At 37.4% G+C, this 13,349-nt stretch overlaps 1 protein-coding gene across 2 annotated transcripts in view; it reads right to left on the bottom strand.

The window, feature by feature from the left end:
- Nucleotides 1–13,349, bottom strand: part of VWA8 (von Willebrand factor A domain containing 8) — a 366,248-nt gene that overhangs the window by 239,489 nt on the left and 113,410 nt on the right. For both annotated transcript variants that reach the window (XM_042977303.1, XM_015538962.2), the window contains exons 13-14: nucleotides 5,568–5,728; nucleotides 3,238–3,351 (exon numbers count right to left, since the gene is read on the bottom strand). In XM_042977303.1, coding sequence (XP_042833237.1) covers nucleotides 3,238–3,351; nucleotides 5,568–5,728 — 275 coding nt within the window. The remainder of the gene's footprint in view (nucleotides 1–3,237; nucleotides 3,352–5,567; nucleotides 5,729–13,349) is intronic.

Genomic DNA, 13,349 nt, shown 5'->3' with positions numbered 1-13,349 from the left:
CAGTAAGACAAAAATGGGCCACAAAATTAAATCAAGTTTAGCCAGGAAAAGATAAAGAAATTTACTAACAATCCACATCCATCAGAGTGAAGAAGATTCTGTAACATGACTCTTTAACAATGAAATAGAGAAAAACTGTTTATGTTCATAAGAAAATAAATAGCATGTTTCTCAGGCCAAAAAACAAACAAACAAAAAAAACAAAACAAAACAAAACAAAAAACAAAAAAGGAGGAATACTGATAAGGAAAGGAATTAGGATTTCAACTGGTAGAAATATTTCAGACAGAGAAGTATCAACTCCTAGACATTCTGCCCCTGAAAAGTCAATGAAGTCCTGACAAACTGGCTGAACATAAGAGAGAAAATTAAAAGTTCAGCCCAAGAGGTTCAACACCTAACAGATCAAAGTTGCAGAAGGAGAAACTGGAGGAAATGGGCAAGTGGGAGTGGACAGAGATCTAGCATGACATTTGTGCTGTAAGCTTGAAGGACAGCAGGTCCGGATTAGGGCTAGTCAGGATGCACTACGAAAGAAAAGATGGAAACCTGATAAAAGCCTGATGTGCCTGCACACGCCGAGAGGAGATTTAGACAAGAGGGGAAATACCTGGAATGAAAAAGTGATAAATACATGGAAAACGGGGTCACTTCCTCCTCTGTGTTCCCATAGCATTATTGTAGAGATCTCTGTTCTAACATTTAAAAGTTGCATTGTAATGGGCACCTGGGGGCTCAGTTGGTTAAGCATCTGACTCTTGGTTTTAGCTCAGGGCATGATCTCACAGTTTGTGAGTTCGCGCCCCACATTAGGCACCATGCTGACAGCGCAGAGCCTCCCTGGGATTCTCTCTCTCCCTCTCTCTCTGCCCCTCCCCTGCTTGCTCTGTCTCTCTCTGTCAAAAATAAAATTAAAAAAAAAAGCTGCATTGTAATTATTTACCTACATATCTGCCTCTCTTCATATGTATACAATCGATAACTCTAGGAAAAACAAAATGTATGCAAGACAGGAAAAACAACTGTATTTTACTAAATGACTCGACTGTATACAGTGCTTATACTGTGATAATAATGCAGACATTGAGTGAAGTTCTAAATACTGCAAGATAAAGAAGTATCAATGAAAGCACATTATGATATTGCAATAGTGATGTATGGGGACAGATAGTATCTACCTACGCTTGTGGTGAACACAGCATAATATGGAAACTTGTGGAATCACTATGTTGGATACCTGAAACTAATGTAACATTGTGTGTCAACTGTACTACAAAAAAAAAAAAGTATATTATTTAGTGATATGGAGGTAAGTACCTTGAAGAAACAGCTCAGAGTAGAAGTAGTAGTCTCTGGGGTGTGGGAAATGGGAAAGTGTCTGAGGATCGATGAGAGGGGACTGGTATTTTTCGCCAGATGCCTTGAAAAACTATCTGGCTCAAGTTTCATGCATGGTTAACAATGACACAAAATTCAAACAAAAATAAAAAGTAAATGACAGAAACCAAGCAACACTCTTATGACTTGTTTCCACCTACTCGGAGAAACCTCTTGAGATAGAACTGAGCCTGGTTTGTATTCATGGGAGTGATGAAAATCAATAGTGATGAAGATAGGACACTTTGAGAAGGAAGTCCTAGTGACCAGTCTGAGCCACAACCTCAACACGATGTACAGGCCACTCTGTTCCTGAAATGGTTTTCATTTGTAAAACCGCTTGTGACCATCAGGGAGAACTTGGGTCCTTCTCAGGAAACAGGGCTGTCATTTCCTGGACATTTGACTACAAATACAAATGTTCCTGAAGTCCTAAGGGAGCCTGACAAGCAGGCTTGCTACTGCCCCACTGTTTTGATCCAGCTCCCTGAAAATACAAAATACAAAAGGTATGAAATGAGAGGAATGCTTAAAACTTACCTCCCTAGACACTCAACTAAACTATTCACTGGGCTAGAGGAGTTCAAGGATGTCTATCCTAGAAGCATAAATAGCTGTGTATAATCAAGTGCATTTTTTAATAACTTACACAGAAGCAGTAAGGAATTTAATATTTCCTCTCTATAAAAACTTCCAAGAAAATTTTTGAACAAAATTCTCCTTAAAACATAAACACAATAAGAAACACACTTAATTATCATTTGTAAAATTTTAACGTTTTCAGTATGTCAGCAAGCCCTTTGTGGGGAGGGGAAGCTTTGATTAAATAAGATTCAATTAAGTCACTACATATTTGCCAAGGTAGCAATCTCTAATTATGTCAAAATATCCATGGAAATGGAATGAGACAGAAAACTTATATTTGCCAAACCTCCTCTGAAGGAAAGTAGTGTGTAGTTGGAGGAAATGTTTTGAAATTTTTCAAACACACAGAAAATTTGAAAGAATAGAATATGAACACCCATACATCTTTTACCTAGGTTTCACCACTTATTAAGATTTTACCACTTTGTGTTCTTATTCCCACTTGTTCTTTCTCTGTGTGTGTGTGTTGTGTGCATGTACACACACGTACATGTCTTTTTCCCCCTGGAACGTCAGGAAGTAAGTCACCGACATTTTTTTACATTATCCCTTCAATATCTCAGTGTGCATCTCCTAAGAACAGGAATATTCTCCTTCAAAGCCAGAATACCATTATGATATCTAAGAAAATTAATACTAATTCAATATGATATAGTATATATTTCAAATTTAACTTTCCCAATTGTCCCGAAGTATCTTTTATAGCTGTTTCCATTTATTTCCTGATTCAGGATCCGAGCAAGCCTCACACATAGCATTTGGTTGTGACATTTCTAGCAGGGAATATATAAATAAGCCACAAAGGGTACACCTGTATCAGGTGGCTTACCTCAGTAATAACCCATCACTTCCTGGGAGGGAGGACCCAGTAAATTACGAGAGTTTTTTGTGTTGTTTTTGTTTTGTTTTTGTCTTGCTGAAGGGAAACAAAGTACGGGACAAAAACTGAGTCACCAGGACAATGAATAGGGGTTACCTTCTGAGCACTAAGCAGCTTATGAAGTGTTCAAACACTTAGGTGAAAGTTCGGCTGAGAGGGGAGAACATACCTTGGGTCGTAAACCCAAGTTTTAAGAAAGGCCAGATTATGAGCATGCCCAGGACAACAAACTATTAAATTCTTCGAAGTTAGCCTGGCTTGGCCCTCGGTTTAGAAGGATAATAAAAAGAAGGCACACTTGACCACAAGGACGAGGGCAGTGCACCCAACATTACCTCTTCCGCAGCTGCTTGTCAGACAGTTGTAGCTCCTCCTTTAAGCGCATATACCTGTCTTCTCTCAGCAGCCTGGAGCCATCGTACAGGCTTAGCTCCCGGTCGTGGATCAACCTAATGGGAGAGGCGAAAGTCAGGGAACAAATTCATCTGTTTTGAATGCTGAAGTTACAGGAGGTAGAATCAGCTAACATTTTAGTCACGTCTATTCTTATGGGCAATGGAGTCTAACAATTTTGTTAGCGCCTTTTGAAACTTCAAGTTGGCTAGTACTGCTGTACTTGGCAAAACTATTGGTTTCTGTGCTGGAGAGCGGTCGTCATGGTTATGAGATGTGGACAGTGGGGAGGAGAAGGACGAGGAGAAGCTGGAAAGGGGAAGGAGGAAGGAGATGCAAGGAAACAGCCGAATGAGCGACTCAGGACCATCAGGAGGTGCATATTAATGACCAAGGCAAGTGGTACATGCTCTGAGTCTAATGTAAGTCTTTAAGGGATAGTATTTCCAAAAAATTTCTATCTTTGGAACTATAGGATTTTAAAATATCAAAGATCTTTATAATGAAATAACTGGTGCTGCTTTATCTACAAACTACGATGGTGACCTGACCATCCATAGCACCAAGAGCACTCCCTTCCAGATGTTGCAGAGGGTGAAAAGCACCAACCACTGAAGTCTCCTGAAGCCTGCATTACACTTGGCCCACAAGGACCTCCACTCGGTGAACACCAAGGAGAGGGGAGACTGCATAACGCAGGGGTCAGGAGCATGGACAGCAGACTCAGTCAGATCTGTGTTCAAATCCAGCTCGGCACCTTATAAGCTGCCTGGGGAGGGGGAGAACTGCTACTCCATCTCTCTAAATTTTTCTCTTTTATAAAATAGGGCGATAATACCAACCTCCTAGTATCGCTGTGAAAAGTAAACACCTAATGTAAGGCAGACGCTATGACAGTTGTTGTCAATCTTGGCAGCACATTAGAATCCCCTAGGAAGGGTTTGAAAATGCCCATTTCTGGGCCTCACCCTGGATCAATTATATGTGAATTAGAGGACGCAGAGCTCAGGCCTCAGTAGTTTTAAAGCCCCATCCCTGGAAGGTGCTTATGGCTGAGAACCTGAGAAGCACTGGCCTGGCACAATGCCCAGTACAGAGTAAGCACTCATAGCCACTCCTCTTAAGTGCTTGGCCTAAGAGCAAGGGATAACCAATAAAAGGAGAGGGCTATTATTTTGTTTGTGTCTGTATTTATCCGTTCAGAAGAAAAAAAAAATACTGTAAATCTATGGAATATTTATGGCAAATCACTGAAAGGTTGTGATTATTATTTTCAAATGCTCTCAAACCTAATTAGGACTAACAATGTTTTTGGAAAGTTTTGTAAAATTTATTTATTTTGAGAGAGAGTGAGAGTGCAAGTGGGGAGAGAGTGGGGAGAGAGAATCTGTGGTGTCAGCGCAGAGCCTGATGTGGGGCTTGAATTCGTGATCCAGGAGATGATGACCTGAGCTGAAATCAAGAGTCGGACACTCAACCAACTGAGCCACCCAGGCACCCTTATTTTTGGAATTTTTAATTATACTCAGGATGTGACAAAAATTTTTGAATATTTAGTTGGGGAAATGGCTTATGCCATAGTTAAAAAAAATCTACAAATGACAGAATCAAGACAGAATAAACAAAAAGTTGGTATCATTCATCTTCTTAAATAACGGGATAGACATATTTCCCATGAAAGTTACACATGAAGTTTTCTCTTAACATTACACTCTAAAGAAGTTAATTAGAAATGTTTTCCCCACCTAAAGGGAAATAAGGAAACAATAGTTACATAAATGTTCAAGTTTATAACCACAAAGTGAGTTTTCTAGTCTATATAAAATATCATCAAACACCTATTACACATTTTATATAAGGAACTACCCTTTCTCTCTCAAAAAAAATTCCAACATGACCAACGAATAATTTAGATCTATGATTCATAAGGAGTTTATAAACAGTGAAGCAGTGACTGACAAATCGTAGAAACTTCAGCTGTGTAACTTATTGCATGTATCAACCAGCATATACGAAGTCTTTCAAAATTACTACCTGACAGCTTTTTTTTTTCCACTCTTATACAGAAACTGCTGCTCTGACAGTGGTTTTTCCCAAAATGTTCATTATTTGAAGTTTCGCTACTGTTTACAACGAAGAAACATCTTCTGTTCTGGGTGGTTACAGAATTAAGTTTCTCAGTCTCTACATAACCCAGTTTAAAAAGACTGATAGAGTCCCCACCCACTGTTTCCATGGTGTGTTTTTCTGCGTGTGTGTGACTCACGCAAACCTTTGCAATACAGCGAGTGTGCCGGCGTTGACGCGGTGAATGCCATCCAAGAGGACAAGCTTTCCTTCCAGAGCGGCATTCACAAGGGGTGAGGACCGCCAAGCAGTGTCTCCATTGGGAAGAGTGTATCTCTGCTGTAGCAGATCACGTGCTGTCATATCCTGGAACCAAGTGCCACCACCCACCAAAGAAAATGCAGAATTAGTTTTGAAACTAAGGTTGGTGGCTTACTTAGCTTTAGAGTTAGGTACCTCTCTGAACATAACATTCCACACTCTAACTGGGAAGTCGTCTTCTCCAATTCAGTAAAGAGCGAGATATCCAAAAGCTTCTCCTGGTTATTTGAGGTTGGTCCTGTTACTCATCCACATAACATAGTAAGAGTGAGGGCTCTTCCCCCTCTCCTTCTTATTAAGCATTTTCCCCCTCCCTTGAAATGTTCATTTGGCTCATTTAGATGGCATTCATTTCCACTTGACTGTAATGAAATTCAATTCAATCAGCTTTATTTTTGCAAGGATCAAAATGTGTGGATTCCTTTTTAAGAAGTAGAGGCCATACAAACTCAATGGAAGGCGATGCTTATCAATAATGTGCATTGTCTTATAGTTAAAGTCTCCTGAAAAACCATGCTAGGAACCCATCACAATGACTCAGTGTATTTAAAGAGGTCTGAAAATGGAGGAAGCCGAGGAGGACAGTCATCAGATGAGGTACAGGAATTGACAAACAATAGCATGGCACTCACAAGCAAGTCTTGAAAGCACACACGCAATGCGCTTGTGTTAAAGCAATGTAACAGATTTAAGCAAACTATAATAGCAGTGGCATATAAATGTCTGCTTACTTTAAAAAATTCGAGGTGCCATGTAACATGAATAATTTTTTCTTACATGTATTAATGGTGAAGATAATAGTTTGCTTTCTGTTATCACCTTCAGATAACTTTTGTGCAACTTATAGCAAACAAAATTTCAACTTTTACAATCGATTTTATCCTGAAACTTAAAGTCTTTTGTAAATTCTTTGATATCCGACTCCAGTTTCAAGAAGACAGAAAACTAATACATTTGCTTATATTCACAATGGCAACAGATCTACACTGAAGCCAAGATGAAAATGTAAGTATTCATCATTTCAGTTTTCTCACTATCAAAAAAGTACTGACTTAGGAAGTGTGAATAGGCCTATACTGAATCATAAAAGCACCTGAGAACAGTAACATTCAAACTCACCAAGTCCCCATAGCCCTAAAGGTCTGGCATTGACACCTTATCAAAATTTGGCTTAGCTCATTAATTTCATTTAATTCTTCAACTATGAATTTTAAGTTCTATGCGAATTATATGAGCATAGCATTCTATGCGGCCAGTGATAGTTGCAATAGTCAATACTAAATTGATCACCATCGTCAGCATTTACTGAGATGGTTCAGAGTGAGAATGAGATCACTCCTACCCATGGGTATGCCATGTAAGAACAAGAAATGGATAAAAATAGGACAAATCAAAATAAATCGTTGTGGGTCATTTTCATAATCAAATTCTGAAAAACAACCAAATACACAAATAAATCTTTCTAAAATTAATATAAAATAGGTAAATTCAAAAAAATTCTTGGCAATAATTATTTCAGAAAAATATTCACTATAGAGTTACATCATGTATTGTTCTAGAGAATAAAACAAACAGAAAACATGTCTTAGCACAGTACTTCTAAGTCAAAGATATATATCAGAAATAGCTGGGGGAAATTTTGGAAAACACATAAGCATAAGCATAAGCCCCTCTCACCCTGAAGATCTGGATTCAGCAGATCCAAGGTGGGGCTCACCACCTTGTAACATTACCTTATAATGTTTAATTAAACATTAATTACATGGTAACTTAAATGCCCCCTCAAGTGGGAAACTGCTTTAAAATAGTAACATTGACTCAATGTGAAAGTCTGTCTCATCCTATTTATTTATACCCCTTTCTTATTCTAGTAGGAATTATGAGATTATACAAGGACATACAAAATGTGTAGCAAAAGAGTATAAATTAAGAGGTGAAAAAAATGAAGGAAAAAAAAAGGAAGGAGTAGGCCTTGTTTCCTTCAGGTGTTCCTATTGGTATTCAGAGGGGATGAAGAGAGCATCCCATTGATACTATATTTTTAAAGGAATGGATGGGTGTTAATTTTGAAAATGCCAGCTTCATATTGCAAATAGACGGTATCCTGACCCATTTGAGCTCTTGAGTCTTTTTGTGTGGGCCCAGGAAAAGGAGGTGAGGAATGGGACGGTGCCATGGGACGTTCAGACCCCTAAGTGGCTGAGGCTGGCAACTGGTAACTTTTTTTTTTTTTTTAATTTCAGTAGAGAAAATTCCTTACTCTAATACCAAGATACCCTCAATCACCATTCTGTGAACGCTACAAAAAAGCACTGCTTCATTTGATGAGGATTCCAAAATACTTTCACATCTTGTTAATTCATTCAATGCCTACCAAAACTTGCCTCGTTCAAATGAGTAAATATTTACCAGTAAGACAGCCATCGCTGACTGAAGTAAAACAAGATTATTTGTTGCTACATAAGGAGCAGTCATAGATCAACAGAGCTCAGTGCTGCTAATGCCAGCCAGCCACAACTACAGACCAGAAATACTCTCCCTTTCTTCAATTCTTACAGGAGTAAAAAAATGGAAAACACTTGGCATTTCTTGGAAGACTAGCTTACTTCAGTTTTACCACCTAAACTCTCTTACACTATTATGCAAAAAAAGAGTCATTCTTCACTTCTAGTATGACTTCGCATTAAAATAAAAATCCTCCTGAGAAAGAGAAGAAAACATTCCTTTTAATACAAGCTTCTAGTTTTCATAATTAAAAGCCTGTACTGGGAGAAAAGAGGGAGATTCCAGCTTTTCCTTAAAGAGATAATTGTCCCCACTTTCCATAATATGAGTTAAAATCAGAAATTATTTTTGATTGTGCAAGAGTGCAAGAACACCAAAATAAAGCTGAACTTTCATCCAACTCAACCTAATCAAACCTAATTATATTGATAGGCTTTTTTTCAGCATAGTCTGAATTGCTCAGTGATATGAATTAATTTCAACAACAGGCTAATCTCTAAAATAGAGTAACAGCATTTTCAAGTGTTCCTGTCCATAGAATATTTGGATTTTAGTACCGTGAAATTGTTATAATATCTGTATTTATTTTAACATATACTGAGTCATGAAATTGTTGAAAATATATCATTTCTTTATTCTTCCTGCCTACTTACACATCCCCAAAGCAAGTGGAAGGCCAAAATTAAAAAAAGAAAATGTGCTTGCTCCATATGATTATTTTGAAGGTACACTAATAAAAATCAAAAAAAGATGCATATCCCAGTTTTTGCATATATTTTTCTTATCCTTGAAACTTTTGAACTTAAGAGAATAAAAATAGTACTAATGATATCATAGAGCCCGGACCATTTCCTCTTTCTGCATTTCCTTAAAAATTTTAAAACAACAGGACATGAAATCCAGTTCCTTTAGAGCTACCATTGTCTAACCTTCAACACTTCACCTTCTCATTCAGATTCCTGGAAAACATCCGTATATCTCTTAAGATTCTGGGTCACTTGAAATTTTGCTTTTTTTTTATTAATAATTTTGCTCTTTTCATTTTTCAGTAGGGAAAAACCCTACTGAAAAAAAAGTTTTATTACAATGAGAAGCATAACTGCATGAAATGTATCATAAAACATAGATCTGAACCCTAAGGCAATTGTATGCCTAAGGTTTTTAGCACCTTTGAATGATATATGCTAATTTTCTGACATTTCCTTGAGAGACCTGGATGTAAGTCATTAGTTAGATGGAATAAGTTCCAAAAGCATCTGTGTGTCAAGGAGCTAGAATAAGACTAGAATTACTTGTCCAAGGCATAATATCATTCAGAAAGATATATAAAAATATTATAGTAAATTTTCAGCATATAAAGGAATTTGAGCTTTCTTCCTTTTTCTCTTTCTTTCTCCCTTCTTTCCTTCTTTCCTCTTTTCTTTCTTTCTTTCTTTCTTTCTTTCTTTCTTTCAGAAAGGGAGCAGGGAAGGGGCAGAGAGAGAGGGAGACACAGAATCTGAAGCAGGCTCCAGGCTCTGAGCTGTCAGCACAGAGCCCAATGCAGGGCTTGAACTCAAAAACCGTGAGATCATGACCTGAGCCAAAGTCAGATGCTTAACGAGCTAAGCCACCCAGGAGCCCAAAGTTACCTGTCTTGAAATGCAAATATTGATAATCAAGTAAAATTTTACAGTAAAAAGCATATGTAATTTTTCTGATGGAAAATTTAAATTATTGCAAATGTAGTATTCAAAGCATATATAGAATATGGCTTTAATTAGATTAAAAATACACGTTTCCACCACATATATGAACCCAGAATTTCAGAAAGGTTTAACAGTTGGCTTGCAAAAATATGTATGATGTATGTTATAAAATCTGAAATAAGTGGATACAGAAAACTAAACAAGGGAAGATGAAATGAAGAAAGGTAAAGATAATACACAAAGCATGCATTGTAAGAAGAATCTAAAATGCGGATCTAATCTTTTTAATATCTAACACACACACAAAACAAGTGACATAAAAAAAAAGTTATGTAAGTCCTAATAACCATAGCACTGACACCAAAAAGAAGCGGTACTATAATTCTTGGTGATGAGACAGAGGAAAATTTCTTCCATGGGTCAGGTCATCATATAAAGAACAACATGTTAAGAACTTAAAAATAGAAATAACAATAATTATAGCCACCAGTACTTATGGAGAGCTTACTAGGTGCCAAGAACTGTACATAAATTAACTTGTGTAATCTTATAACCCTCAGAGATAAGAACAATTATTGCCTTTATCGTACAGATGAAGTAACTAAGGTATGAAGAGGTTAGCTCACCCGATCAAGGACACACAGCTAATAAGCAGAGGAGCTAGGTTGTCCTCAAAAATATTACAATAAATATCAGTGAAAGAAGTTCCACAGAGAAGGGGCTAGTTTGGATTGATCAGTACATGGATATATTGCAGAGATAATATAAGAACGTAGCAATTGTACACCTCTCAGGCTACCTACCCTCCACAAACACTGCTTCTCAATCAAGTTCTTTGAGAAGAGTCAGAAATTGGTGACTGTGATGTTTCCACACCCCAAGATGTCCCTAAACACAGCTAGTCTACACTGTTGTTTAAAAATATCTTTGAATACATGTATAAAAGATTATAATAAAGATGTTTTAGTTAACAGTAATTACATAATTCTTCACTTTCTTATTTCTGAATCAAAAATATAAACTGTGAGGGGCACCTGGGTGGCTCAATCGATTAAGCGTCCGACTTCGGCTCAGGACATGATCTCGCAGTTCGTGGGTCCGAACCCCGCATCAGGCTCTGTGCTGACAGCTCAGAGCCTGGAACCTGCTTGGGATTCTGTGTCTCCTCTCTCTGTTCCTCCCCTGCTCACGCTCTGTCTCTCTCTCTCTCAAAATTAAATAAAGATATATTTATTTATTTATATATATTTATATATATTCATATATATTTATAAACTATGGGCATTTAATTTTTTTTGATTGGGGTAAGTAGTATTAATTATTTTTCTCCCCAAAAGAAACTAGCTGAAATTCTGTGGGCTTTCCAGCTCTATCTGAAATAAGTTTTGCTCAAGTAAGTAAAAATACCCTGCCAAAAAATACCTGTCAGTAGAGTATAAATACCAAGAAAATCTGGGACTTAAATGCACAAAAGAATACACCAAGACTAGCTGATGTAAGCCATCAATTTTGAAATAAGGGATTAATTATGTCCATACCTATTAGTGGCAGCATAGTGCATAAATACTGTATAAACACAGAATGTTAATAATTTTTAGGTCCTAGAATAGAAATGAAGCCATTATTTACAGTCTAAGCATGCTCACTGAACAGAATGCAAGGCATGTTGCCAACATTCTTTAGTGTCATTTATGTTTGATCTCAAAGAAGCCTCTCGTTTTACATATTGTAAAATTATTTATAAACCCTTCCATGCTTCTCCCCCAAGTTCTTCTCTTAAAGAACTATTTTTAACCCATCACACGTATAATAAATACCTCCTTTATGTACACAATGATGGCCTTACAAGCCTACCATGATTGTTTTAAGTTACTCTGCTAGCATTGGGAAAAAGTCGATTTGAATAATTTATAGCTCTATTCACTGTAACCAGTGGGATCTATACAAGATGATCTCCTCTGGTCAAAGACTTATTCTATGAACACAGAACAAAATTCTTCTCACTAAAGCTAACCAGATGTCAAACCCACTGTCTCACTAACAACTGACCCAACAAAAGAACATCTTAATAAAGTTGCAAAATAAAACATAAGTCAAGGTCACTGTAGGTATAAAAGATATCATATGTCTTCAGTCAAGATACCCAATCAAATACCCTTCTATCCTTCTTGTACTACAGAGGCTAGAAAACTGGAAACATTACTTCTTAGATGCTTTGCAACTAAAGTTCTAACTATGCAACTAAAGCATTCTTGCATAGGCACAACTAGGAACTGCAGTGAACAATGAGATTAGGTGACAGCCAGCTAGAGGGGACTAGGGTAGCTACAGCTGCAGTTCTCCTGGCTCCGTCATCTCCATCTGGGTAAAATCTAAACACTGCTCCCTGTCTCTCCCAGAAATTTTGTATGCTACCTGATACCCAGTGAGAAATCCCTCTCCATTTTAGACAGCTAGGATGGATGCCATGGTCCGCAGCAAAAGCCACAAGCTAAAGACAACAATATTTTAAGAATGAGCAACTTATTAAAGCTCGTGCAGAAATGCTCATGGACAACTAAGTATATAAAAGAGAATGAGAAGACTTTCAAAAAAGAAAGGTAAAAAGCAGAGATGTTCCCGAGTAGAACCCCAACACACACAAACTGAAGAACCACATTTTATCCAAATGGTAGGGCAAACTTTCCTGCATTTTATCACAGGGGTATGACTCCATTAGAAGAACAGGTGAGAAAGGTGCAATCAATTCTAGCTTAAATATTTGCAATAATATTTGCCTTTTACTAAATTAGTTTTTAAAAGCAAGTCACAAGATCATAAAATCTTGTTGTTTTAAGTACTAACAAGCAGTTCCGTATTCAGTAAAGACAGCTGGAACAGGTTTGGCCTCATTCAACACTCAAATCCCTTCCGATCAGCCAACATGGAAACAGCAGGTACAGAATGAGGAAGGCTGGGTTTCAATTCCAAATTTGCCACTTCCTTGCGATAAATGGATGATGTGAGTAAAATATCTTTGGAATTAAATGAGATGTCTGGCATTTGGTGGGTATTTAATACATAACAGCTGAATTAGAACCAAGTGGAGAAAAAACAATACAAATACATTAAAATTTAATCTAAGTTAACAGTTCAGGATACTAATAGGAGTCATAAAACAATGCTATATGACAGAAGATATTCTTATTTTAGGATTTAAAGAAAACATAACAGGAAAACGAGTAGGAATTAGTAAAGAAAAGTTGACAGAGGTCAAATTTGAGCTGGTCTCTTAAAAGTGATGTGAATTACCCCTAATTTATTTATCTTTTCCGTCATATATTGACTGCTGACTACATGCAAGGCACAGTTCCAGGTACTGAGGATACAACAGTGGAACAATAAACAGTCCTTACATTCCAGGGGGAAAAGAACAAAAATAGACAAAGGAAAAGGGACAGAGGACGAGAAGGAAGGAAGGGAGGGAGGAGACA

Source organism: Panthera tigris, chromosome A1, assembly GCF_018350195.1.
Source record: "Panthera tigris isolate Pti1 chromosome A1, P.tigris_Pti1_mat1.1, whole genome shotgun sequence".
Classification (NCBI taxonomy): Eukaryota; Metazoa; Chordata; class Mammalia; order Carnivora; family Felidae; genus Panthera; species Panthera tigris.
The sequence above is the reverse complement of the archived record's forward strand: the minus strand, read 5'-3'. Positions and strand labels throughout refer to the sequence as shown.